Source organism: Cavia porcellus, unplaced genomic scaffold, assembly GCF_034190915.1.
Source record: "Cavia porcellus strain 051 isolate PalLab524CR breed Dunkin Hartley unplaced genomic scaffold, mCavPor4.1 scaffold_10, whole genome shotgun sequence".
Lineage (NCBI taxonomy): Eukaryota > Metazoa > Chordata > Mammalia > Rodentia > Caviidae > Cavia > Cavia porcellus.
The window spans coordinates 900,774-928,698 of NW_026947493.1; the positions used below are offsets into that span (position 1 = coordinate 900,774).

Consider the following 27,925-nt stretch of genomic DNA (forward strand, 5'->3'; position numbering starts at 1 on the left):
GTCACATTTGGTTCTACTCTCTTCAAAAAAAAGTAATAAGAACGGTGGGAGTAATAAAACACAAAATGTGTAATTATTGTACAAAAGAAAGGAAAAGAAAGTGCTCTAAAGGATATAACTGCATATATATTTAAGTGTATAAGATATATAACCATATTACTGAGTTTGTTGGATCATTGGACAAAACTTTGCAGTCTCACTGTTTGAAAGTCCACTTTATATGCTTTAATTTTGTAACTTAAACAACTATTTCTAAGATAACAATATGTAATCTATTAACTAGTGATTTCCTACTGTTTATTCTTTCTGAAATTCTGTGTAACTTGTACCCTTTTTCTGTTTTTTTTTTTTTTTCTTCTTAAATAAAATTAAAAAAAAAAAAAAAAAAGAATCTGAGGCTAGAAGCCAGCCACAGTGGTACACAGCTGTAAGCCCAGCTCCTCCAGAGGCTGAGGCAGAGGGAGGTTAAGTTTGAGATCAGCTTAAGCAATTTAGCAAGACCTTTCTCAGATAAAAAAGGGCTGGGAATGTAGCTAAGGACAAGGCCCCAAGTTCAAGCCCCAGTATCGGAAGAAGAAGAAAAATCTGAGACTAGCAAAATTGACTTAGATTTGCTTTAATATTCATTTCTAGGCTGATTCATTTTTGCTTCAGGAGGAGACTCAAGGCTGGAGAGAAATTCAAGGCCACCCCTGTGATGCAGACAGGAGCTCCAGAGCTTGTTCCTGTGTTGGGGTTGGAGGGACCCGGGCTCCAGGCTCCTCCGGGCGCCATCTCAGGGCTGAGTATGAAGTAGGGCCTCCTCAGAGTGTCCTATGTTTCCTGTCCCCAGCACAATAAGCAGGACTTGTCAGGTCCTTACCACCTTCCCTCTGTCTCCCAATCCACAGGGGAGGCTTCTGTGGTATCGCCATTTTATAGGCAAGAAACCACAATTCAGAGAGCTCTGAAGCTTCTCAGGGTTCGTGAGGCCCTGAATTAGTCTGAGGCTCCTCCCATCCAAGCCAGGCTGGGCCAGGTGCTAATGGGGAGCCAGGCAGCACAGCTGACCTCCTGGGCCTCTGTCTATGCAGAGGCCTCTGGGAAAAGCAAGATTTTCTAAGGACACACAGTTGGGGTCTCCTCTCACATGTAAACAGATTGCTACCTGTCAACCTCTGATCACAGGGCAGGCAATTTTTTTTCCTCAGGAATGAAACTGAATCCAGGTCCTTTGCATTGAGCTACCTTGTCAGTCCTTTTTCATTTTTAATTTTGAGACAGGGTCTCACTAAGCCCCTAAGTTGCCCAGGCTGGGCTCAGATTTGCCATCCTCCTGTCTCAACCTGACAATTGTTAAACAGCTTTCAAAGCTGCTGTTACTTATTGTTCACCGCACTATGGAAAACTCTCTGCAGCCTCCATGGCTTGGCATGGTTTCTGGGGACTGCAGAACCCATACTGGGGCACCCCCAGCCACTGGGTGAATAATGACATCAGGACAGAACGTGCAGAATCCTTCCATGACAGTTAATGGAGAGGCCAAGGGAACTGGAGCCCTGAAGTTTGAGGCTGTTTGCTGGTGGGAGATGGAATGGAGCCTCTAACAGCAGGCATGGGAGTGGGGCCCCCCTGAGCTCTCACAGGAGTGGGTTGCTGTAAGAGCATGCCTGAACCTGGAGTCACTCTGGCTTCCAGTTTGGTGGCCTCCTGCTCTGCTCTGCACCCCTCTGAGATGCCTCAGGTCCTGAGCCAAAGGGCCTCCACAACTGTGAGCTAATAAACCTCTTTACTTTATAAAGTAGCCTGCCTCCAGTATTTTACTATAATAGCAAAACAAACAGGGATGGAAAAGAGAAACTTGGAAGCTGCCAGCTGAGGTTATTTGTGGCTACTATTTCTGAAAAGCAAGGAAGCTGGTCCACAAGGAGAGAGCAACAGTGGTGGGGAGGTGACTTTAGGGCTCCCTAAGTCTACACCCTGGGTCTTGTATGCTTCCCAGGCCTAACTGCACCCTTCTGCTCAGAATTCTTAAGACACCTCTGTGTTCTTATCCTCTAGCATCCTCTTTTGTCACCAACCTATCCCCAGTTGTTTGTAGCTGTCACAATTAGTATAATTTAGGGGGTTTTTTTGTAGTATTTTATTGAGGACTGAACCAAATACTCTACCACTGTGCTATATCCCCAACCCTTTCTAAAATTAATATTATTTTTATGTTGAGGCAGGGTTTGCTAGATTGCTCAGGCTGGGTTTGAATTTGTGATCCTCCTGCCTCAGCCTCCCCAGTACCACAGGTTATAGGAATGCACCACTAGGCTGGGCACAAGAATCTTACTTAAAGTAACATGAGGGGACATGTATATGTTACCACCCTGGGAGAGTGAAGTCTAACAGGACCCTCCATACCTTCCAGGGCAGCCCACATGGAAAAATATTTGGGGGAGAAAGAAAATTTTTTGAAAGCTCTTAAATTGCCAGGTGAGGTAGTACATACCTGTAGTCCCAGCACTGAGACAGGCTGAGGCAGAAGTATGTTAATTTGAGCCCCACCTGGAGAACTTCATGAGACCCTGTATCAAAATCTAAATAAACAAATAAAATAAATGCTGGGAAGTAGCTCAGCGCAAAGGTTGTTTTCATTTCTGGTGCTGCAAAAAACTGAACATTTAATTTGACCAGCTAAAAAGAGCTCACTAAATTAGGAGCGCAGACAGTCTCAGCCTGTGCTAGAGGCTTTCCAGAGAGTCCTATGAGGGGGCTGGGCCATCACCTTGGAAGCCAAAGAGCTGGCATCCGGTGCCTGTGTTTGGTCTCCCCACTGAGCAGCTTGTCTGAGCCCAGGGAGCCAGGAAGCAGCATGTGTGGAGGCCAGGAGCAAGGTGGGCAGCTGGGCGGCCAGGCAGGAGAGAGGAGAAGGACAACAAAGACGGACCACAGCTCACTCCACAGAACACAGCTGCCCAGCCTTGCTGTGCTCACCGCTGTGAGGACTTTGTGGGGTCAGCTTTAATGGAGCTATGAGCAAGTCTCGGAAGCACAGCTTGGCCAAAACCTCACCCACAGAGGGTCCAACACCCCTGCACTTTTGAGCCCAAAGCCAGAGCCCAGGGCCAGGGAAGGGTGACCTGTGCCTCAAAAAGACAGATGTCCCAGCATCTGGAATCCCACACTGGCAAGACCTGGATGGCAGGTGCGGCTACGCGGGTCTTTAGGTCATGCACTGAAAAAGGGTAGAATTGAAAAGGAGGGAGGATCCCATTAAGGTAAAAGTGGAAACCACTGGCCCGCATAATCCCTGAACAAAGGTTCCTGCATGTGGTCCCTGAAACTGCAGTTCAGCTCAGACCATGTGTCCTGGCTGTGCACAGAGCCCACGTTCCCAGAGAGTCACCAGAAAGACTCCGAAAATATAAACCCCTCAGTACCCCCAAGAGTTGGCACCAACTTTACCCTCTACGCCCAAGTTTCCGCGACCCTTGGGAGGAAATGGAGAGTGTTTTTGAAGGGTCCTGATCCGTGGCAAGAGGCCGTGCACATGCGCAGCAGGAGCAGTGGTCTGGTTCATTCAGCAAGGCCTGGCCCCTGCCAGCCGGCACTGCCCACCGATCGGGGCAGATTTGTGCTGACGGCATTGCAGGATTAAGTGGGTCTGAGGGGCTCCCTCCATGCAGCTTCCACCTCTGGACTTATTAAATCCACAACCACCCCATCAAGGCTCTTTGTGCCCCTCCCTCTGGAGCACGCAGAGGAGAGATTGGGGTCAGAGCCCAAAGCCTCAGTCCTTTTTCTCCGGTTTATACTGAGATCAATCCGCAGATCAGATTTGCCCGAATTAAGCTGGGGACCCTGTCTGAGCATTGACATTGGCTGACCTTGAGTGTAAGACTTCTGCTTAGGACTTGGCATTTCTCTGCTGCAAAACTAGGACATCTCTGGCTTTGCTCAAAGAGCAGGTGAGAAGAGCTGGGGAGCAAAGCTGATGCCAGTGGGGTGGCATGGGGGCTGGGGTGTGGCCTGTGGGCTACTGGAGCATACGGCGACAGAAAGTGACCCGAGGCAGACAGCTGTGGATTCCCAGAGCCACGCAGGACATGCAGGTTCAGAGCAAACTGGGAGAGGAAGCCAATAGAAAATCTCCCGAGTAGAAGGGCAGGGAAAAAAAGTAGGACGGAAACAGGCAGAGCACAAACCCTCACAGCACAGAGGAACCGTAGGGTCCAAGAGAATGCTGGGCAAAACAGACCCCAGTGCCAGGCCGCCCACCAGGTACCCATGTTACTCATCACTCTATCACAGATGGTAAACTGAGGCAGGAAAGGGATGGGACTGCTGACAATGGCACGGGGACTGGAGTCCAGGCGTCTGCCCTGCAGATGCTTCTCAGATGAGGGTCTGTGTTCTCCAGGGGTTCTGGATGTCCTCTTTATTCCTGGCACAGTTGGGAGGTACAGGCCCATGGGTCTGAGATGGGGCAACAGGGCGAGCCCCACCACCACCACCCCTGAAACCATCAATCAGAGGATGATCTTTGAATCAACCAATCAAAAGACACTGCTCCTGATCCTTCATTTACATGAGGGAGGAATCCAAGAGAACTTTCCATAGGACAATTTACATAGTAAGCATCAAATAGGGTGAGTGTTCAATGCCTTTCTGCTGAGAGGGAGATAACCCAGGAAGGCTGGATACCAAAGACCCTTTTTCCTCATTCTCCAGGCCACTGGGAGACTTCTTCCAGCATGGTCCTCCTCTCTCTCCCTCTTTCTCCCTCTCTCTCCCTTTCTGCAGAGCCTACATCCTTTTCACCTTCAGTAAATATACACATTCACTGCCTTTTCTGTGCATCTTGTCTAATTCTTTGAGACACCAAGAACCTGGAGAAAAGCCCTACGGGGGACCCTTTCTCTGGTAACAAGTCGCAGACTCCTGACCCACAACCCCAAGGTTAGTTATGCAAGGATGCATCCTCATCATCCCCGCATCTGCTTCAACCCACTTCAACCACTGAGCTCTACCACCTGCCCAGACGCGGAACCTGCTGCACCTAAGACACCACTTGATACAGGCTGCTTCCTGTACTGCGGTTTGCACCCTGGGGGCTGCACCTAAAACACAGATCCCTGCCACTTCCCTTGCCCAGCACAGTGAGGCGCCTCAGGTGAAAGGATCTCCCCAAGTCACTGGCTGCTCTCGCTGAACCTGCCATTCCTGTGGCACCAGCCTCTCTATCCTCACAACACGCAGTACTTTCTTCATCACTTGGCTCACCAACAACTCTAGACACAAGCCCTCCTAGAGCAGGGTGTGGTACCTCTCCCTCTCCACACTGGGCTCAGGGCAAGGGAGGCATTTGAATGGAGGGATTTCCAGAATTTTAGGTTGAAAGCCTCTGCCCTGGGGCCAACAGACCAGATGTGACCACCTGTCCAACGATGCAGGAGAGGAGGTTTAACTGGTCTGGCCATGCAGATGAAGAGGTTCAGGGTCTTGCCTTCCAAGGGCCCACAGACAGTGCTCTGGGGTTTTAGAGAAAAGTGGGACAAAGGCAAGGGTTTGGGCTTTTTATAGCTGGGGGCTTTGCACAGCTGGCAAAGCAGATGAAGTGTGGTCTGGAAGATCTCTCTCAGGACTATCAGTCAGGACCAGGGATGTAGCTCAGTGGCATAAACACCTGCCTGACAAATGCAAAGTCCTGAATTCAATTCCCAGTGCGGGGGGAGGGGAGGAAGAAAAGAAAAAAGAAAAAGAAAGGATTATCAGTCTTTTAGGACTGGTTCCTCAAGGTCTTAGGATAGCATAGTTGCTTTAGGGAACAGTTTGCTTCCCATGGCCAGAGAGGACTCCTGCTTTGGGGTAGCCAATTGCTAGGACTTGGAAGGGTAACCCCTCATAGAGGGGTCTGTAATGATCCCCTTGCACTGGATATATACATTCCTTTAAGTGATTACCAGGATAGGTGCAGAACTGAGCAGGGACCTAACCTGGAATTCCAACGCAATTGAAGCTTGCTCTCAGCCTCCAGCTTCCCATTACAAGAGGGGAAGTGACCTTTCCAAAGCCACAAGGCCCACAGAGTGACAAAGCCAGCCTGGAGTCTGCACATCCCACTTGGAGAGAATCCTGCTCCTCTAGGGGCTACCTCCTAAACCAGCCATTATTTATTTCTTATCATCACAGCCCTTGCTGTTGACATTTTAATCAGGGACATCATTCCCCCAGAAAGAAAGATGCACAGCACAGCACCATGGGTGTAAGCACAGGAACCTACCAGGCCTTCCGGTCCCCAAGGGCAAGGGAAATCCCAACTGGCCTCCTCGCCAGAGGAGAGACAGTCAGTTGGTCTTTTCCCCAGATTCAAAACCAGTCCCAGACCAGTACATGGCCTCAGCCAGCCTAGGCAAGTTTGCTGAGGCTAAACACAGAGGACGTGAGCAGTCACCAGCTCCACATGGCCACATGAACTGTGGGTGCGCGCCCCCGCTGAAGTACAAGGCTGCCACTTTGGGGCTCCCCTTTTTCCCCCGGGAGATCGGGCCTCCTTGTCCCTTTCTCTCCCTCCTCCCTCTCCCTCCCCATCTTTCTTCCCTCTCAACTCCCGCCCCGAGGCCCCGCCCCGCCCCCCGCCCCGCCCCGAGGCCCCGCCCCTCCCCAAAGCCCCGCCCCCACGCCGTTGCCTCCGGGTGGGTCTGCTCGGTGCCCGGGCGCAGCCTTGGAGATCCGGCCGTGAGATCCTGATCCGACCCTGGGGCTCCACCGTAGGGATCTGGTCTCCCCTTCCTCCGGGCGGGCCATGGAGGCTGCGACGCGGAGGCGGCAGCAGCCGGGCGCGGCGGGCGCGCAACTACTGGGTGCCTCCTTCCAGCAGGCCCGGTGGGTACGCACGGCCCCAAGGGGCACCAGGGTTGGGGGGTTGGGGGGCACCAGGGTTAGGGGCTTCACCTTCGCCCGCCGCGACCTCCGCGCTCTCGGGGGCGCCCTCGTCGGAGCTGGGTTCCCGCGCTTCTCGGAGCGTTCTCTGCGACTTCTCCAGGCCCCGGGACTCCGCCGAGCGCTGGTGGTGCCGGCCCCGCCTCCGAGCTCTCGCTGCGGACTAGTAGGACTCGGTTCCGCCGTGCAGCGGGAGGCTCCCTGCTCTCCCTGAGAGGCCTCGGAACGTGAGACCGTCGCGGAAGGAGCGCGGGATTCCTCTGATCCCAGGGGCGCCTTGTGTCTGCGAGCTGAGCGGGAGGCGCGGGGCACGGGGATCCCCGAAGCCTTCCCTCTGCGCCGCAGCTGTTCACTACCCGGAGGTAGCTCGCACAGCGCCCCTGGACACGAGGCGCCTCTGGTGTTAGGCGCTGGGCCGACACGAGGAGTCGCAGTTACCCTCTGCATTTTGGGGCTGTCAGTTATTTTCTACATTTCATCTCCAGGTTGATCTTAGACATTGACAGTGTTTACGTTATTCAAACCATGCAGAGCCCATTGTGGCCAGCAGCTACGTTTGCTACCTTGTACTACTGCCCTTGTTTTCCAGGAAGGTCTAAGTGCTTTTCTTTTTCTCCGTCTCATTGGCCTGCACTTTTCTTTCCCCCTCACTAGAACTTACTATGACTGGCCTAACTCCCTATCTTATTTTTTTCATACTGGGGATTGAACTCAAGGGCTTCACACTGAGCTACGTCTCCAGCACTTTTTTTTTATTTTTCGACAGGGTCCTGCTAAGTCACTAAGCTGCCTAGTTGGCCTGAAACAAGAAACCCTCCTGCCTCAGCCTCCCTGAGTGCTGGGATGCAGGCCAGCACCACCATTCTTCCTTCGAACCCAAATCAGTCCCATTCACAGGTCCCTCCCAACTTCTCCACGGCCAGGCTCCCCTCCTTTCCCACCACTGTCTTGCTGATACTGCTGACTGCCTGAGTGTGATGCGCTGTGCAGCTGTCATGGTGTCAGTGTCCCCAGATGCTACAAGGCCGGTCTCGTGTCAGGTTCCCTGCTATTGTGCTCAGGGCCTGAAGTCTTTGGGGTCAGGAACCTGGAGCAAACATCCACCTTGAGGATCTAAGAAAAACACTGAGGCGTCTGCCTTCCCTCTGGGCTGGTCACTGTCCCCAAGCGGTTCTCCTGGTTCCTCTGCCTCGCTGCCCAGCCAGCCCTTCCTGGCATCTCACTGCCACTGTGTGGCCTTTCTTTCTGCTCCTGCTGCCAGGTGAAATGCGCCTGCCCTACCCCGGGCTTCCTGCCTTCTTGCAGGGGTGTGCTACTCCAGTGTACTCGCTGACCGCTTTCATCTGTCGTATCACAATAACCAAACTCAGAAGAGACTCACTGTAGAAAGCACAGGCCTTGAATTCCTGGACAGCCAGGTGTGAATTCTGTGCAGCGCAGGACTCTAGCCTTACAAGGGACAGAAAGCCAAGGTGACCTATAGCAACGCAGCAAAGGGCATGTGTTGCCCTGGGGGTGCCCGGCACTGGACACACAAATATTCGCTTTCCGTCAATCCCCTCTGCGGGCTGCCTGGTTCTCAGCAAACTGTGTCATGGGCAGCGGGGGGCCTGCGTCTTTTGAGCCCCAGCAGTAGGAAGAAAGTTTGCTCCCTGGCTTCAGTTAGAAAACTTCCACTGGCCACCCTAGTCAGCAGCCTTCCCTGGGACCAAGGATACATCCTACCAGAAGAAACAGGGCAAGACACAGGCTGGCAGCAGGAGCTGCCCAGTGCTTCTGACCATGTGGGTGGCCAAGGCTAAACCATGACCCCTCTGAGCAAGCAGGCATTCATATCTGGGAGCTGCAGGGTAGCCACTCATGTTGCCCGGGTTGCTGGGAGGACCAGGCAGCACGGGTAGAGCTCCTGGAGGAGCACACAGTTGGTGTTCAGCAAGAGGCAGGGGTGGGGCATGCAGGGGGACAGGAAGACTCGGTTAATTTAGAGAAGATCTGCAGGCCCCAGAGAACAGTGAGATCAGATAGTTGTCTAATCTCTGAGGGCTTTTATGAGGATGAGAACTAACTGAAAGGCTGGGGATGCAGCCCAGAGGTAAAGGCAGTGCTTGGCACATCCAGTTCTGTCCCTAGCACCACAAAAAACGAACGAGATTCTCCGTGCCACAGTTAATGAGGGCACCTTGAATACAGCCCGCGCCTGGTAAGGTTACCTGCTGTCATCCATGTTTCACGGCCTGCAGCTGCGTCAGGACCCTTTGTCTCGTTTCCCCTTCATTTTGTAGGGGAGGAAGGAAGCTCCACCGTTATCATTCCCTGTTTGGCAGTTTCCCTTCCAAATCCAGGAAAGCCAAGCCCGGGACAACTGAAAGTGACTTCCTCCTTAACTACAGAACCAAACTCCTGTGTTCCAGCAGAACTCTTTCCCAAGACCTCAGCCATGTGTGTCTCCCTGCTTTCAAGACAACAGGCCTCGAGCAGCTCAGCTGGAGGAGGGTTCTGATGGGCAGAGGAGAGGGCTTGATCCTCATCTGTCCTTCCCAGGCACAGCCCCATCAAGGCGGAGGAGGTCAACCACACAGCTCCCTTCCACCTTGACCTGTGGTTCTACTTCACCCTGCAGAACTGGGTCCTGGACTTTGGCCGCCCCATTGCTATGGTGAGTGTGAGTCCTGACCAGTGCTGAGGAGCCAGTGAGGCTTAAGTTTACAGAGTGACCGTAGGCAAGTCATGTACCCTGCCAGTAAACCAAAAGGAGTGTAGGTCCCAATGCTTTTGCATCCTTTAGCACTGTGACTATGGCCAGTCTGGCAGCTGCAGCAAGTGAGGGGGTTGGGGGGATCTCAATAGTCATTATATGTAATGAGTGTTCCCCTATAGGACTACATCCCCTGAAGGAGGTGAGAGGGACAGGGAAGGGATGCTGCATACATGTCCTGCCTTCCCTGGGGACCTGGGATAGTGTCATTTTCCTGGAGATGAAACATATCTTCCAAGTTTGCATATTATGAATTATGAACCTTGAGTAACTGTTTTACTGTGGTCTTAGGAACTTTTCTTGTCGCTGAGACATTATACCTAACACCTACAACTTAAAGGAGGAGAGGTTCATTTGGCTCACAGTTCAGTCCATAGTCACCTGGCTCCAAGCCAGGACAGCACAGCACAGGGTCAAGGGAGAGGAGAGCTGCTTGAGGCATAGCAGAGAGGAAGCAGAAAGTCAAGGGAGATGCCTGGAAGGGAGATCCATACCTTCCAGCCCATGGCCCCAGAGACCACACCTCCTAACAGCAAATCAGCCACCAGCCCCCATATTCCAGTCACCTTCCAAAAGCCCTGCCTATAAGCACTTGAGGCCCTTGGGGAGCATCTAGATGTAAACTATAATATTCAGCCTCTGGCCCCCAAAAGACTTATGCCCATCCCTTTATGCAAAATGCACTGAATCCACCTCTAAGAGTTGCCTAAGTCCTAACCGTTTCAGCATTGCTGCAAAGTCCAAAGTCATCTTAGAGACTCAAAGCAAACTGTTAGTTGTGAGCACCTATTCAAATTAAAAAGAAAGTTAAACATGTACAACATACTGCTGGATGAACACTCTGATTCCAAAATGGAGCAAGAGGGGGCTAGAAACCAATGAAACCAAAGTGAAACCAAAACCCAGCAGGGCAACATTAACTTCTGTAGCTTCATGTCTAGCACCCAAGCAAGTGGTAAGGAGAGATGTGAACTCCACGTGGCTTGGGCAGCCCCGCCCTTGTTGCACTGCCAGTGGTTGCAGCACTTATGACTTCTCTCTTGAGCTGGCTTTGTTCCCTCCTCAGATGTTTCATGTTCCTGGCTTCTCTAACTTCTGGGGCCTCCACTGCACTGGTAGCTTCACACTCATAGCTTCACATACTGCTTTCTCAGGGGCACACTGCTTGGCCTCCCATTTTCTTCTCAAATCTAAGTAGAAGCCACTCTGACCCCATAACTCTTGCATTCTGCGTGTACCTAAAACCAGCACCAAGTGAATGATGCTGAGGTCTGCTCTCAGCTAGAGCAATAGCCAAGCCCTCTTATGCCACGGCTCGAGAGGTCCCTGAACGTCTGAACGTCTGCACTGCTGAGCACTGTGAACTGAATCCCAGGGAATCAGTGCTCTAGGCTGTCATTTTGGAGTATGCTGACCTGAGTCTGTCTTCTCAAGGCAAAGACTTTTCACTTTTTTTTTTTTGGTGTTATTTTGTTGTTTTGTATTTTGTATTATTCATTTACTTTTAGTTTGTGTTTTATTTTTGAGACAGGGTCTCACTATGTAGTTCAGGCTGGCCTTGAATTCACCGTGTAGCCCTTATGGCATCAAACTCGTAGCAATCTTCCTACTTCAGCCTTCTGAGTACTATAATATTCAGCCTATGGCCCCCAAAAGACTTATGCCCATCCCTTTGTGCAAAATACACTGAATCCACCTCCAAGAGTTGCCTAAGTCTGGGCACTGGGATGCAGTTGTGTGACACCACACCTGGTAGTCTTTCACTTCTTCAATTTTGTGCCTTTGAACAGTGGGAGTCTTCCTGATTCCTGCCATGCCCTTATGCCATTTTTCCTAATGTCCTAACCCGAAATCCTTGGCTTCCTTTTTATGGTCATCTTTATAGCAACCAAGCCCCCCTCACCCCCCTCTACCCTCCACTTTTTTTTTTTTTTTTTTTTTTTGGTACCAGGAATTGAACTTAGGACCTTGGGTTTGCCAGGGTGCTATGCCACCGAGCTATATTCCCAGCCCTCTACTCCATTTTTGTAGATGCTTTTTTAGTTGTTTGCTAGCAAAACTGAAAGCTTTAGAAACTGGCTTTTAGCTCTCACTTTTCAGTATAAACCTAGCTAAAAGCCTCCAACAGTATCCATGCCTCAGCCCCAATGTTGGGCTATCTTGAAATTTCCTCCACCAGAAAAATTAGTTCATTGCCCTTAATTTCAGTCACCTGCAAAGTCTTAGGACATGAATAAAAAAACTATAGATAGATTTTCTGTCAGAACGTAACATACATGGTCTGAAGTTCAGCTGTCAATGGAGTTTTTGTTCCCAGTGGAGTTTTTGTGCCTGGCTTTTACTGTTTGCATTTCTATCAGCATTCTGGTCTTCTGAATTCTGGCCAGAATCTCCCATCAACCTTGACCTACAGCATTCCAGGGCTTTTCCAGCCAGCATCTCCAAACCAGCCTTCAAAGGCTTCTGAATCACATGATCAGGTATAGTTATAGCAACAACCCCAATTCTCTGGCATCAAAATCTGTTCTGGGCACTTTTCTTATCACTAAGATATAATGCCCAAAACCCACAGTTTAAAAGAGGAGGTTTCTTCTGGTTCACATTTCAGTCCATAGTCTGCTGGCACAAAGCCATGGCAGAGGAGAGCTACTTCTGACACGGTGGACAGGAAGTAGAGAACCAATGGAAGAGCCCGAGAGAGACAGAAACCCCTTTTTTTTTTGTCTTTTTCCTTTTTATCAGTACCGGGTATTGAACTCACGAAACCCTGTTAGTGGCAATGACCCGCCTCTTTGGACCAGACCTCACCTCCTAAATGGAGTCAGTTATAAGTCCCTGAGACCAGTAATCTTCCAAAAGCCCACCTAGGACCTGTAGTGGCAGAACCTTGAAGGTCCAAGTAGACCACCAGAACATCTCTCCCGTGTTACAGATTGAGACCCAGAGCAGGGAGGGAGTTGCTAGGGTCGCTCAGCAAATTGATGGAGCTCAGCAAATTCAAAGGAGCCTCCTGGAATCCAGACACATTTATTTGTGTCCACTGAGAAAGACACCAGGGCTAGAAGTCATCTCTACTGTTTGAGTGGGCACAAGGCCTTTTGCGAGTTCAGTTTCCCTATCTAGAAGCCCTTTCTCTCGTGGGTGCCAGGAGGGTCCCTGCAAACACGGACTGCCAGATGTGTGAAGGGGTCTTGTGGACGACCTGCTGAGTGCTCCTCTCATCCCCAGCTGGTGTTCCCACTCCAGTGGTTTCCTCTCAACAAGCCCAGCGTTGGCGATTACTTCCACATGGCCTACAATGTCATCACGCCCTTCCTCCTGCTCAAGGTACAGTCCTGGCCCCGTCCCTGCTGTAGCCTGGTGGATGGGGGCTGGCGGGACGGGGAGAGGGGTGCCCCGCACATGGGCACAGAGACAACTCCAGGAGGAGCCCTGTGGCTGAAGGTGAATGGGGAGAGGCGGTCCTCAGGAGGAACTGCAGACAAGTTCCGCTTGGGGAACCACACAGCACTGGGGAGGCTGAGACAGGTACTGCGGTGTGCAGGGAGAGGTCGGGCCAGTTGGGAAGCTTTGAGGGACAGGCAGTGGGAAGGGAGCAATGGAGGCTGAACCTCCACCCTGGCTAGAAAAACCCCAAGATAAAGTCATCTCTCAGTACTGTGCCTGTCATTTTGTTTTTGAGAAAGATATTTCATTGCTGAGTGTGGTGATGCACGCTTGTAGTCTCAGCTCTGGGAAGGCTGAGGCAGGAGGAATTTGAGTTTAAGCCCAGCCTGGACTACATAGTGAAACCCTATCTGGAAAAAAAAGTGAAGAGGGAAGGAAGAATTTCTTAGGTGTGGCTCACCTAGCATGGAGTGGACCCTGGCATGAAAGACTTTTCAAATCTCCCAAGGTGGCTGTAATCTCAGAATTCTCTATTTGCTGAAGCACCCACTTACACCCCAACTCAGTATTCTCCTCCTGTTTGCCAGTCACTGAGCCAATCCCGCAGAAGTCAGGTCCCTGGGCAGCCCACTAGCCCTCCAGGCACTGCTGGGGCACCAGAGGGCAAAGCCCAGAGCCTAAGTGTCACCTCTCACATGTAGCTCAGGTGTGACTCTGAGCATGGGTTGGTTCCTGAGTCTGATGCTCCCAGAGAAGGGGGTACAGCTCCGCAGCCCTGCTGGGTTCCTGGAGTTCTGCGATGATCTGGAGTGGGCTGGCTGGTAAGGGAGAGGGGGGCCCTAGGTGTCAGTGCTGTGACCGGGTGGGGACATGCTGTGCTGTGCACTTCATCCCGGTCCTCAGCTTATCGAGCGGTCCTCCCGCACGCTGCCACGCTCCATGATCTATGTGAGCATCATCACTTTCATCATGGGTGCCAGCATCCACCTGGTGGGCGACTCTGTCAACCACCGGCTGCTCTTCAGTGGCTACCAGCACCACCTGTCTGTCCGCGAGAACCCCATCATCAAGAACCTTAAGCCGGAAACACTGGTGAGGCCCAGGTGCCCGTAAGCAGTCCATCCTGGGAGGGCACCACAGGCCCTGGGCCTCTGTAGGGGAGGCCAGACCCTGCGTCAGGATGGGGTAATGGAGGGAGGCCTGGGGTGGCCAGCATTCCCCTGTCTAACTCTGCCATGTCTCTGCCGCCCCCAGATTGACTCCTTTGAGCTGCTGTACTACTATGACGAGTACCTGGGCCACTCCATGTGGTGAGTGACAAAAGGGAAGAAGGCAGAGCAGTTGCCAATCCGGGGCCTCAGCCCAGGCCTCCAGGTGTTGGACAGAGTATGAGACCCAGCTGCTGTCCCCTGGCCCTGCGCCCCTGGCCATCCCACCACCAGCACGACACTCACTCCTCCAGCCCACAGTGCCTGAGGCAGTCACCAGAGGGCAGCAAGCAACTGTGGTCCCCACCCTGGCCAAACCTGGATGGAACCTAGGATCAGAGGCCCTGCAGTCCTGCTAGACAGGCTGCGCCACAAGATGTGATTTGGGGACAGGATGGAGGCAGAGCCTCCACCAATGCTCTTCTCAGCTCAGGCAGCCCAGCTGGGGCAACAGAGCAGGTTAGAGGAACAGTCTGTTGTGCCCCATTTAAGAACTCCCAGGGCTCCTTCTCGACTACCGGCGCCACTGCAGTCAGGAAGAAACCTGACAAATGAGGACTCAGCCTCTGGAGATCAGAGCTCAAGCTGGGGTGTCACATGCTTTCCCTTGTCCTATGGTGGGCATGGCAGGTTGGGAGCACTGGACAGGCAGAGGTGGTGAGCCAGTTGGACCTGCCTCAGCTCCCCATCTGTTCCCACCCCCTCTGCCTGCAGCATGGGATAGCTGGGTAGAGAGGGACACTCCTCACCCAAGTATCCCACAACAGGGTCAGGGGAAGGAGACCCGGGTGGAGGCGGTGACCTGGACTGGGTGGGCCTCTGAGCACGGCTTCCTGTGGCAGGTACATCCCCTTCTTCCTCATCCTCGTCATGTACTTCAGCGGCTGTTTCACCGCCTGCAAGGCCCAGAGCACCATGCCCAGGGCTGCCCTGCTGCTGGTGGTGCCCAGTGGCCTGTACTACTGGTGAGTGATGGTGACACCTGGGTGGTCAGGGCATTGAGGGAGCCATCGAGGAAGCATCCACACACGACCACAGCACTGTGACGTAGCCTTGAGTGAGCCCAGCCTCTCCAGGTCCCTGCCTCCCCCTGGGTCCAGGGGGATTATTATGGTGCCTTGTTGAGGCTTCCAGGTCTATGAGTAGCAAGAGGGGGGGTGGGGTAAGGGGTAAGGTGAGGTGTGGTGTACTGTAAAACCAGTAGAGCCCCCTCCCACCCCAAGCCCTGGAGAGCCCTCTTGGCCTCAGTTTCCCCCTGTGTGAGATGGTTTTGATGCCTGCCTGTCCCACTCTCAGGAGATGGTGAGGACCTGGGGGAGAAAAAGGCTTTGTAAACTGTAAAGCAGCGTGGGGAGAACAGGAACAGACAGGAGACTTTGTTCCTTGTGCCCCCACCTCACATTAGCTCCTTCCAGCCCCATCCAGGATCTGCCACCAGTGGTGCCCTGAGAGGTCCCTGAGGATGGGATGACAGGGATGGTGGCACTGACAGCAGAGGGGAAGGAGGTTAGGCTTAGACGAGTGCTTCCTGCTCATTCTCGCCCACAGTGCCTTGGTGCGGTAATAGCTACAGCAGCAGCAGCTGTTTATGAGACAAGATTCTGATCCCAGTAAGGGATGTCCCCAGCGCCTGTCATAACTTTGAGAAATAGGGCCATATATGCATCCTCATAAACAGAAATCAGAGGCTCCAAGATGTCACATAAATTCCCCAACATCACACGCCACCGAGTTGCAGGGCTGAAGTTCCCAAGTGAATGGGTCAGTGCTGTGGTGCTGCAAGGTCCCTGAGAGAGCTGAGACCATGTCCCAGACTACAAGGAGACAGTGCTGACAACTGCCATAAATTCCAGCTGCATTCCCAGGCTCCAATGCTTACAGAAACCAAACAGGTGAGATGTCAGGCACACAGCAAGTGCACACCACGCTGTGTCCTATGGGCAGCTGATCTCTAGTCATGCTTTGTCATGTGGAAACAGAATCCCGATGCGACCAGAGAAGCCAGAAATCCACATTGTCAGGGATTCTGTCACTGACACATTGGCAACAAGCTCGGGAATTGTAAACACCCTACAGGCTGAGAGTGGCCTGGCCCCTGAGCCCTCTCTAGTTGGGTCTTCTGAGTGGCTGGTAGAGCAGCTCAGCATGGGGTCTAGGGGAGGATACTGGATAGGATATGGTTGCCATGGCCACGTACTTCCCCTCAGCACATCACCCCCTCTCCAGGTACCTGGTCACTGAGGGTCAGATCTTCATCCTCTTCATCTTCACGTTCTTCACCATGCTGGCGCTCGTCCTGCACCAGAAGCGCAGGCGCCTCTTCCTGGACAGCAATGGCCTCTTCCTTTTCTACTCCTTTGCCCTCACCCTCTCGCTGGTGGCACTGTGGGTCGCCTGGCTATGGAACGACCCCATACTCAGGAAGAAGTACCCAGGTGTCATCTATGTCCCTGAGCCCTGGGCCTTCTACACTCTCCATGTCAGCAGTGAGCACTAAGTCCCTGGCACCACCCCTGGTGGTCTGAGTGATGAGACAGTCCTGGCGGCCAAGGTGGGCGCCACAGCTCGAGGTGTGCCCCAGGGACCGAAGACGTGGCAGCTGTGCCGTGCCTGAGAGAACTAGTTTGTGTGTGCAGAAGACTTGACAACCTTTGCCCAGTTTCTCTTTGGTTTGGCTCTTTGGGAGATGGAATTTTGTACTGGGAAGTGCACTGAGGCCAAGATCTGGACCCTTCCTGGCCCCTGCTCCTGACTACGCTTGGGTCCCTGACCCCACTCCCATTGCCTGGGCTGCCTGTCCCATCTAGATGTCTTCCAGAGGCCACACAGAGATGCTTTGGGGGGACAGAAAACTGTCTCTGTTTCCGTCTGTCTTGACCCTGGACAAGCAGTTACCAGGCCACGCTGCCTTTCTCTGGGTGGTTAAACAGAACATTTCTCTCTCTGGGCCTCATCGGTCTTAGACAGGTTGGAGTGGCCCTGTGCGTAGTTCTGTCACTGCTTTCTCCAGCCTGGGAGGGGTATGTGCACCTTAGGGCCTTGCCCAACCTCACCCCCAGGGAGCCAGAGGCCAGCTTCCTGCCAGCAGCAGCAGCCTGAGCACCAAGCCTCTCCCTGCTGTCCTGGCTCCCTCCTCCCTGGAGGGATTGTGGCACCCACTTCCTGTTTGTTTGCAGCAAGGTTCTGAGTAGCCCTTGAAGGCAGAATGCCTTACTGTGTTCCTTGAGGCCCATTATAGGAGCTACCCTGCCCCCACAGACCTTAGCCATTCAGCTGCATCTCCACCTGCATATGCTCCCTTCTGCTGATGGCACCACCCCAGAAACAGGCCTCATTCCCAGCACAGGGTCCCTGCCTTGGCCTCCCCGATCACCAGCTGCCTCCTCTGGGCCCCTATCCAGCACAAGCCACCATGCATGGCCTCACTGGGCCATGAGACTTTGGGGCCTTCCCTGCCTTACCCCACCCCTGCCCCTCTTCTGTCCTCTCAGGGAACCCCATCCCAGATTCTCTTCTCCTTTTGGGGTCCTTCTAAAGCCCCTTAGGGGCCCTTTTGGCCCTGATCAGTCCCCATCTTGTGTCACCTTGGGTGGTGAGACATGTGAATAAAAGCAGGTACGATGCCCAGCCTGACTGGCATGTTTCTGGCTCTGGGTATGAAGTGGGGGGGGGGGAGTCTGGGGTTGGGGATCCCAATGCCCACTCAGCAGTCTGGCCACACAGGCTCTTGGGCTATAGGGGCATGAAGGCTATCTCCTGTTAACCCTGGAGTCTCGGGGCTATAGGTTGGGTGGGGGTAGGGAGGGGCACCTCCATTACCTTTAGGGGAAGGGGAAGGCCTGTGTTTTGATGGTGGCACTTGACCTTGGGCAGGTCCTTTAGTTGTTCTCTTGGGGCCTTACCACCTGCTGCCAGAGACTACACAAAAGACAACAGACAGTAGACAGCCGATCTCTGCATCCCCTCCCTGCCAAAACCATCCTTTGCTTCCTTCACTGCTGCCCAGGATGTTCTCTAAAGATTTTTATTTCTTGTTTTGTAGCACCAGGCCTCAAATTCACGTTTCATACATGCCAGGCAAACTAAGCTGTATCCCAGCCTCTGACCTGCTTAGCACATAAACTACATGTGGGGAGAACCTGCTTGGGTGGGGCTGGAGCCTTTGATAAGACTGAAAAAAAAATGAGTAAGAACTTAGGCAGAAAGTGGGTATTCAGAACACAAAAGAAATAGCAAAGTGTCAGAGCCCTGGAGACCCTGGATGCCTCTTTGCCAGCAAAGCCCTCTTGGCAGTTGGCTGTGAATGTCTCCTAGGAAGGGGTCTTCATTGTAGCCTGGCTTTATTGGCCTAGAAAACCACATGTCAGTGGCTGTCAGAGAGATGTTACCAGGATGGCAGAGGAAAATGCTTCTGTTCTGGGACACACCGGACAGGAGAAGCAGAGGCCAGCAGGCTGAGGCCACCTTTTTGCCCTTCACCCAGCAGTGTACCCGAAGGTGCTGAGGCTACCTTGGGGGACGTTGAGGGGTCTGCTGTTTCCTGATTGTGTGAGGAGCCAAAGCGTGTGGGTAGAGCTGAGCTCAGGAACAGCACAAAATGGGCAGGAGGGGGAGGTCGCGCATGGGGCACGAGGCTAAGAGCAGGAGCCCAGAGCCCTTCCAGCAAAGCCTTGGGAACCTCTTTCAGTGGTCTGGGCTGAAGACAGTAAGGGAGGCGCACTCTCCTGGGAACTCTTCCCATGGGGGTAGGGCTTACAGGTCCAAGGGAATCCAGGCTGTGCCCAGGGAAGAGCCCGAAACCCCGGCAGTGGAACCACGTGCCTGCAGCGTGCTTCTGCATGGAGGTGCAGCACTTGGCCCTGGTGGACTCTTGGGTGACGTGGTCACCACCCCACACAGGTGTTTTCTATTGGTGATGGTGGGCATAGAGTCACCTAAACTTGAGGTGTCTTCCCTTCCCTGAGCCCTTCCCAGAGGCAAGGCAATTTGGATAAACACTCTGGGCTCCCATACCATGGCTCTGTGCTGGCCCTTCAAGGCCCTGCTGGTATCCCTAGTGTGCCCCTCCCCATCTTGCTGTGCCATGGAGGGTCCTCCTGCCTCAGCCTTAGGGGGAATCAAAACCTGCAAAAGAAGGAGGATCCTAGTCTAGAACCAGGTGTGAAGAAGGAGGCAATTTGGGGGATATGGAGGAAGTCAGATCGGAAGGGAGAGAAGACCAGGACAGGTCCCTTGCAGCCCCTCCCAGCATGGTGTCTGTTCCCTTGTCTGGGTGCAACCTGAGCAACTGAACATGACAGCCACCAGCCATGGGTGAGGGACAGGACAGGACAAGGCTGGGAAACCTGTGGTATGTGTACCCAGCATGTGCCTCCTAGCCCCTGGCCTTTGTAGGGGAGGAGAGAGCACTTGTGGCTGAGGAAGCTGGGAGTCAGCAGTGTGGGCAGAAGGGGAAGGAAGAATGGGGGAGCCTGCAGGACCTGGGGATAGCACAGAGCCTCTGGCTGTGGGGCTGGACAAACAGCCCTGGGATCCACAGAACAACACACAGGCCAAGAACCGGCTGCGTGTGGATTTAATAGTCTCCTGACAGCCCTGTAAGGTGGCCTGCTGAGGAAACTAGGCACTAGGAGGTGCAGTGGCTTCAATCAGGAAGGGCAGGGTTTGAGCCCAGCCTGAGAGCCCCGCGTCCTGTGTCCCGCTGTGGGACATGTCCCCCATGCTGTTAGCAAGGCCTCTTGGAGCCAGGCCACCTAGGCAGTGTCCCTTCCTCAAGATGGGCTGATGGGGCCATGCAATGTCTGACTGCACCAAGAAGATCGTCGAGAAAAGCTCCCGAGGCAGGCCCATACTGAATCTAGATCTGGGCTCCTTTTATATACCCCACTGCCCTTTGGTCAGAGTCTGGGGCTCCCAGGAAGGGACACAGGCATTAGTCCAGTCACTATGGAGGATCAGCCCCACAGGAAGGGACCCTGAGATCTGAAGAGGCCTCCTGCGGCCCTGTTTCCTCCTAATCAAGCTGGCCAAGCCAGCAGGGCCTCAGCTGTGCATGGGAGCTGGAATTTGACCCCTGTGGTTGTGGCCTGGTCTCCATGGCAGCCCGGGGTTTATTACCCAGTCTCCACCCAGCTCAGCAGACGGACTTTCGACTTGAAGCCAGAGGAGAGGAAACTGAGAATGTAGTTCTGAGAAGAGCTGCCGGAGCCCCAAGATGGTAAGGAGGGATCTGTGTCACCAGTGGGGGCCTCTGATGGTCTCTGTCCCTGACTTGTTTCCTCTCTCTGTTGCAGGCCAAGTATCTTTCCCAGGACCAAATTAATGGTAAGTTGCCTGCTCTTTAATTAGCAACTTGGAGCAAAATATGGGTCTCATTAGGCAATTTGGTGCACTCCTTTTCTGCTGAAAGCAAGGCATGGTGGGAAGAGCTGGGCCACCCAGGGGCACTGGGCCAGCTGTGGCAAGGATGCTGGCACTCGTGGGTGGGGTGAGCTCTGAGGTGGGGCTTCTGGCTTTGTAGCCATGAGTTTCAGTATGAGCCAGGTCCTAGGAAAGCACTCACTAGGGTGTCCTCAGACGAGGCAGGAGGAGGAAAGAGTTGAGGAGAGACCTTAAAATTATGGCTGAAATCAGCAGGGAAAAGAGTTTTATAATGGGCAGGGACCAAGAGTCTAGGTCTGTGCCCTTGGGCAGGATTCTCCTCTTTGGGCATCAGCGCCCCTGTCTTTAAGTAGGCCCCTCGGCCTGGCTTGGTTGTGAGCTCTATATTCGGTTTTGAGCAGTGCACAGCTTGTTTCCATGAAGCCAAGAGGAGCTAATCGGGTTACACAAAAGGGGGGCCCAGAGCAGGGTGTGCTGGGGTGCAATGGAAGGCCCTAAGCCCTGGCAGAAAAGGCTGCAGCTTCCAAGGCCCAGCAGTGGTCCCCTGTGATTCTTCCCCCATAGTGACTGTGCAAGTCAGGATGGTCCAGCCTGAGGCATTCCAGGCTCCAGCTCTCCACTGCCTCAGGGCCTTGCCAGGGGATCGTCTCTGTCCACTGGAGGTGAAACTCTAGGCACCTAGGACCACAGAGCTACTGTGATCCAAGGGTCTTGTAGGCCCTGGAAGTGGGCAGAAACTGCAGGTGGCAGTAGGGGCTCCAGGTGGGCACCCCTCATGAACCTCTTGACTCTTTATCCCAAGCCCCCCACCTCACCCCCTTGCTCAGCTCTAAAGGCAAGGCTGAATGGCAGACTCAGCTGGAATCTAGATCTGGGCTCAGTGCCTCCCAGCACACTGGAGTAAGGCTCACTGGCCGGGGTCCCTCTGAAGCTCCTGGGAAGGAAGGAGTTTCTCTTTGTGTTCAATCTGACACTAACACAGAGGCCACTGATGTTTCAAGAATGAAAGAATGGGCAGAGATGGAGCAAAGAATGGGGAGTTGGAGGCTCCCAGGATGCTGGGAATCAGGGACAGAGGAGAAAATGCCATTCCATGTTGGACACTAGAGAGGACAGCTATGTTTTGAGGCCCATTTTGCAACCTGGTGGTTGAAACTAGCCATGATTAAACAATTTAGGTCTGAACAATCTGTACCTAAATCTAAGACAGCCCTGATGGGATCCACAGTGCTAACGATCTGAAAGAAGTTTCAATGGAACTAATCTAATTTGTACCAGAGTAAGAAACAGTTTACTGGTGGATCACTCCTCAGATCTAATGACAAGACAATTCCAACTCATTGGAGAGAGAAAGGAATGCTTTTGTCATGATGTATGCAGGCTTTGCTTGTCAAATTCTGACTGAACAGGAAGCGTAATGAACCAAGTGCTGGGCTTCCACCTGGCTGCCTCTGTGCTGCTGGGCTGCACGGCTGGGTTGTGAGCAGCCTCAGCTCCACAGCCAATCTGTTTGCAAGGGGCCCTGGGACCACTGGGAGTCCAGCCCTGCTCAGACCTTGGGTGACCTCTCTGGAGTCTGTAAACACAGGGCCAAGGCCAGTGTGGGGAGAGGATGGGAGGATGGTGACCAAACGACACTGACTCTCCCCCTGGGCTGTTCGCAGAGTACAAGGAATGCTTCTCTTTATATGACAAGCAGCAGAGGGGCAAGATAAAAACCACTGACCTCCTGGTGGCTATGAGGTGCCTGGGGGCCAGCCCAACACTAGGGGAAGTGGAGCAGCACCTGCAGACCCACAGGATAGGTGAGTGGGCTGGTGGGCTTGGTGACTCCCATGCTCCAGGGACCTGGCTCTGGCATCCCATAAGTCTATCACAAACCTAGAGAAAGTGTTAACATGGTGACCTAATGTTTTTAATAGAAAAATGTCTCTTTGGTGAGTATATGCTCAAACCAGCCATAGGAGGGGGACCCCACTTTATAGGCAAAGATCAAGGCTCATAGCCATGCAGTAACTTGCCTGAGTTCTGAGCCAATAGTGGAACCAGGATTGGAACCCAGGTCTGATTTCAAAGGCTAACTTAGAACCGACACAACACTGCTAGGGAACTGGAAGAAAACCTTTCAGCACACTAGTGAGTGTTATCTCTGGATTAATGGCAATTTCTGTTCCTTTTCCCTGCACCTTTACCAGAAGGAACATATAGGACTTTTAGAATGGGAAATAAGCTTTGTGATGTTTTGTTTGCTTTTTAATGGCAGTGAAGTGTCAGAGGCCAGCAGCTGTTTATGCTGTGGCTGGACACTCAGGAAGCAGGGACTAGAGAGGGCTGGAGTCCTGAGGCTACTTCTTGGTCAGCTGAGGCTTCAGCATCTCTCAGATGGGCCTCACCATCTGCTAGGGTTACTGGAGGTCATGTCACAGCACTGGCAGTTCTTCCCAGGCAGGAACCTGTGGGCAAGTGGCCAGGGACTGGGTCCTCAGTGGCCTGATATCTAAAATCCCCTATTTTCAGATCAGAAGAGGTTCCTGTCTCCTCTGAACAGGAAGATGTGGCCTGGGAAGTTCCAGCTTCCTGCAGCAGCAGCTGGGCCAGTACTTGGTCTGAGGCTCCAGAGGAAGGCTAGGGTGGAGGCTGCAGGGAGGACAGATTGGTGAGCAGTGCACCAAGGACTGGGCTTAAGGCCCAGGTGAGGTCACTGTCAACTTATAAATAGATCACTGTCACAAATGTGGTCTGGTGGCCGCCAAAGGGAACATGGCCATGTGCACCCATTTCTCTCCAGCTCATGGAGGGAGGGGAGCACAAGAATGGGCAGAGAAGGCAGCCTATCCTGCTCTGTGCTGTGACTCAAGCCTTGGACTTTCATCCCCTTAGTATGCAGAAGTGGGGGTGCAATGACCGTGGCCACTGAGGAGTCAATGAGGTGTACCCAGCCCAATGGGTGATCCTGATGGGACCTTGGTAGGAGATGCTACCAAGGAGACGCTACCCTTCGTCTAACTATGGCCACCACCACAGTGCTCGTAGTTAGATGGCCCTGGAACTGGCTGCAACAGCTGGACAAGAGGCCACTTGACTTCCCCAATAAGCCCCTTTCCTCCCTCTTCACTCTGTTGTCTCTACAGATAGAAATGGAGAATTAGATTTCTCCACCTTCCTGACCATTATGCACACACAAATAAAACAAGAGGACCCAAAGAAAGAAATTCTGCTGGCCATGTTGATGGCAGATAAAGAGAAGAAAGGTTACATCATGGCATCTGAGTTGCAGTCAAAACTCATGAATCTGGGGGAGAAGCTCACCCAGAAGGAAGGTAAACAGCGTGGCCATTTCCCAATGTGGAGAGGGTTGGGGGGGGGCACACCAAAGCCTCAGCAATGCCACCAGGGTGAGCAGACATTGCAGCTGATCTGGTCCCAAAGTCACTAAGCAAGAGATCAGGCTTGGTAGGTGGGGCCCCGGGCAAGAGGACAGTGGTGGAGCTCAGTAGGTGGGAGGGTCCACCAAGCCTCACCCTGAGTTCAAGCCCTCACGGCAGGTCTTCACTCAGTACCTAGGACACCCTGGGTGCAGGAGCGTCTCCTCCCACTGAGAAGGCAACAGGCAGTGTGAGTGGCTCTGAGGGTGCAGAACTGAAGCTGAACACAGGTCTGGGAGACGCCCCCAACCTCAGCAGGCTCTGACCTGCTGTCAATGACCTTCCCAAACTGAGATGCTCCTCTAGGAGGGCTCCAGGAGGGGCTGTCCTGCTGTATAGCAGCCCATGAGGGACCCTGGTTGCCCTTCTGCCTCAGAGCCCCTCTGTCCACTAACCCCTGAGTTTCTAGTTAGGTCGCCCCACTCAGGCTGGGGTAGCCAGGCTTGGCCAGAAGTGCATGCAGGGCAAAGTCTTCAGGAAGAAGGACCTTTATCTTTCAGCAAAATCACAACCATCCAAGCCACCTCCGGGTTGCTATTTGAATGAGAGTTCATCGTGGTTCCCCTTTTGGGGACCTCAGGCAAGTTTCTTACCCTTGGAAACAAGGTTGTACCCTGGATGTGCAGGTGCAGAGCTAACATTCCATCCTAACTGCTCAAAAAGCCACAGGCACAGCGTTTAAAAATAGCCAGCGCTCTGCAGCAGGCAGACTCCTCTCGCTGGCAGCTATGGTTCATCTTTCATGTGATCAGGAAAACACAGGCTATTCTCGCCTTTCAGGCTCGGAGGACACTGCTCTCTCTGCACCAGCAGGGGAAGCATCGACAGCAGGGTAAGGTACAGGATGGCCTTCCCTCTTGCAACTGGTGATCTCTGTCCAAAGGGATCTCTCCTGTTTATGTAACATGCCAAGAACATTTGTGTGGGAGGGCCAACTTCCATCAAGCTGGCTGTGGAGGCAAGAAGGGTGATAGAAAAACAGGAATCTCCCATCCTGGAGTGACTGAAAGGAAATGTTTTATTAAGGAGCAGCCTTAGAGCAGGGGAGGTGGCCACAGGGGAGGTCTCCCATGTGAGGCCTGGAACAGGGTGACTTTGGAACACTGACTGCTCCTGGGATCTGTGAAATGAGACCGCTGGGGCGGGGGCCATTTGGCCCTGGCATCTTCAGCCCCACTGTCTGGGCTATAAAGTGCTGCTCCTTGTAGACCAACTGGCCACAGAATAAATCATTCTCAACCTTCTAAGAATACTCAGAGCCACCATGGGCTTCAGCACAGAGCACAGGAATTACACTTAAGAGGAAGGCGAAGCAGAGAAGCAAAGCTGGCTTCCCACCATTAGGCGTGGAGGTGTCCAGGGCTAGCAAATGGGACGCTGTGGGGAGCGGAAGGTGTGACAGAGTTTTTGCAGGAGGGTGAGGATGGCCCAAAGAGCCAATTTAGGTTGGCCCAAGTGGTCACTGTGGAAACCAGCAAGCTGAGATGGCTCTTCCTACTAGTGCTTAGGACACGCTAATATTTTGTTTCACAATCTACAATCAGAAGAAACATACAAATAGTGATTTTTTTTCCTGAGCAATAAAGACAATGGCAGTTTTGGAAGCTTTGTACTTTAGACACAGTTGGGTTTATTTTTCTCTTACTCTCATCACATTTTTTCTTTACTGGTGCTGAGGTTTGAAGCCAAGTCTTCACGCATACCACGCATGTGCACTACCTCTGAAATGTACCACCAGCCCCTGCCGTTTCCCTAAGGAGGCAGTGACAGCAGACAGCACTTATTGCCAAGTCCTCTCTTGGTGTGAAGGCAGGAGTGGCCAGTGGCGCTGATGTGTGTGTGGGAGGGTCAGGGAGGCAAGAATAAACGAAAGCCTGGGCTCGGTGGGCCCCCAGGAGCTGCAGAGGGAAGCACACAGTACCGGGGGACAGGAGGAACACTGTGGCACGCCAAACATCCAGCTGAAAGTTTCGATAAACACAGTCACAGAGTTTAGAGAATTTCTTTAAAAGCAGCACAGGCGGCTTCAGTAATAGAATCCTCAGCAGTACACTGCCACTGCCAGGCCTAGTGGTACACACCTATAATCCCAGCACTTAGGAGGCTGAGACAGGAGGATCACTTCGAGTCCAAGGTCAGCCTAGGCTACATAGTGAGATCCTACCTCAAAAAACAGAAACAAAAATAAAACTTAAAAAAAATACCTTTATTACCTCAGCAGTACATTGCCCTATGTCACTGTCTTTAAAGAATGTCCAAAAATTGAGCTGGTGGTGTGCAGGGGGCAGGCTGTCCTGCTCTCTGGTTTACTTCCTCATTTTGTCTGCTGAATGCACAGGGAAGACCCCTGGGAAGCCCCAGCCCCCAAAGAGCTCCATGTCATAACCCCAGATCCAAACTGAAAACTCAGTATGATTTATTGCAGTGGAGGAGCTTTTCAAAGCAGGAGGTATTGAGCCACGTGGCCAAGTGAAGTACGACGAGTTCATCCAGAAGATCACCCTGCCTGTGCAAGACTACTGAACATGCAGTGTGCAAAGGCATCTCCCTGGGCCTGAAAGCCTAGACTCATTATTAATGTTTTAAAAGGGCAGTATTCTTTTTCACTCTAGGGAGATGACAAACTACAACGAGATATTAGGCTCCCATAGCCAGGGATAACTCACAATCAATGATTTCTGTCATGGTATTAGCATGTTTTTAATAAAAGATTTGCACGGATCTTCATAGCTGCCATTAGTCTGGACTTCACTGTGTAGAAAGAGCCTGCAGCTTGGAGCCAGGCCATATTCCATGGGATCCCAGCAGTACCCCTCCCCAGCTGTGTGACTTGGGCAGATCATTTCACCCTCAAAGCCTTAGGGTCCTCACAGAGGTTAGGTTCTTGCACTTATACTCTAGGAGCCCACTGAGGAAGGGTGGAGATGGTCACATGAAAATGCCCTGGCACCCCGCAGAGCATGTGGAATTCAAATTCCAGTGCTGGTGCTCATTCTAGAAAAGGGCAGTGCCACCCTCTAAGAAAGCACACGAGATTTGGGTGCCAGAACCACCTTTTTATATCTCCTAGATAAAGTCAGTGCTAGCTGAGAACTAGCAACCAAATCTTGAAAACAGTACTGCAGTTATTTCCTGGAGCTCCACAGGCCCACGTAGAAGTTCTCATTTCCATCTCAAGTGACGAGGACACAATTCAGGATACACAGTCCTAACCCGATGAGTGAAGACACTTGTGTCTGCACGCACTTCACAGCAGTTGGGCAGGGAGAAGACTGACACAGGCCTTGCATCCATGCTGAGGCTAGGGCCTTTGGCAAGCCTTGTGGAGCTCGGGCCTTTCTGATACTCTTCCTAGAATCCTGAACCACACACTGGGCTGTTGGTAGGAAGATCCAGGTACTGGGATGGTCTTCTCAGCTGAAGGGTACGGGTGTGTGTGTGGGGGTGTGTGTGTGTGTGTGTGACCATAAGCCACTTCCAACAGAGAAAAAAAAGGGTGGGTAACAGGCCATGGCCAGCATGTTAAGAGGTTTCCAGCATGTTTCCAGAAACAGTAGTGGCCACAAAGCTACCCTAGCAGTCTCCTCAGCCCAAGTGGCTAGAGTGACACACCAGGAGGAAGCACCTGTGCTGTCTGGGGCTCAGAGGTGCCAGATGCTCATCAGATTGTGGACTCACTGTGGGCAGAACCAGCATAGGCCTACAAGAGGATGGAGTGGCACACCAGAATGGGTGGGTGCAAGCTCCCAGTCCTAGGGTTTTCATCCTCTTATGGGTCAACATCAGGCTGCAGCTCTCTTAACAGTGCCTTTGTTGCTAAAGACAAGCCAATCAGAAAGACAGGTTGTCCTCTGGGAAGT

General features: G+C 52.7%; 2 protein-coding genes across 6 annotated transcripts in view; both read left to right on the forward strand.

Annotated features, from left to right (window-relative positions):
- The window catches only part of Cln6 (CLN6 transmembrane ER protein), a 36,698-nt gene extending 18,812 nt beyond the window's left edge, over nt 1–17,886 (forward strand). The window contains exons 2-8 of one of the 4 annotated variants that reach the window (XR_010050007.1): nt 9,451–9,565; nt 12,893–12,991; nt 13,955–14,143; nt 14,306–14,361; nt 15,102–15,224; nt 15,998–16,151; nt 16,486–16,622. Coding sequence is in view for 3 of the 4 variants with exons in the window: in XM_003480034.5 (XP_003480082.1) it covers nt 6,773–6,852; nt 9,451–9,565; nt 12,893–12,991; nt 13,955–14,143; nt 14,306–14,361; nt 15,102–15,224; nt 16,486–16,756 (933 nt within the window). In the remaining variant the exon portion in view is untranslated. Of the gene's footprint in view, nt 1–633; nt 2,604–6,635; nt 6,853–9,450; nt 9,566–12,892; nt 12,992–13,954; nt 14,144–14,305; nt 14,362–15,101; nt 15,225–15,997; nt 16,152–16,485 lie in introns of those variants that run through there. The other 3 variants (XM_003480034.5, XM_063256879.1, XM_063256880.1) reach the window with 3 other exon arrangements.
- A 250-nt stretch (nt 17,887–18,136) lies between these two features.
- Nucleotides 18,137–26,792, forward strand: Calml4 (calmodulin like 4). Of its 2 annotated transcripts, XM_063256881.1 has the most exons (6): nt 18,137–20,476; nt 20,553–20,583; nt 22,305–22,445; nt 23,772–23,960; nt 24,846–24,897; nt 26,491–26,792. In XM_063256881.1, exons 1-6 carry the CDS (start codon nt 20,474–20,476, stop codon nt 26,519–26,521), a joined length of 447 nt encoding a protein of 148 aa, XP_063112951.1. In that variant the 5' UTR covers nt 18,137–20,473; the 3' UTR covers nt 26,522–26,792. The 2 variants fall into 2 exon arrangements, with proteins under 2 accessions (XP_063112951.1, XP_003480081.2); XM_003480033.5 differs by lacking the exon at nt 24,846–24,897 and having other exon boundaries at nt 20,276–20,476.
- The last annotated feature ends 1,133 nt before the right edge of the window (nt 26,793–27,925 follow it).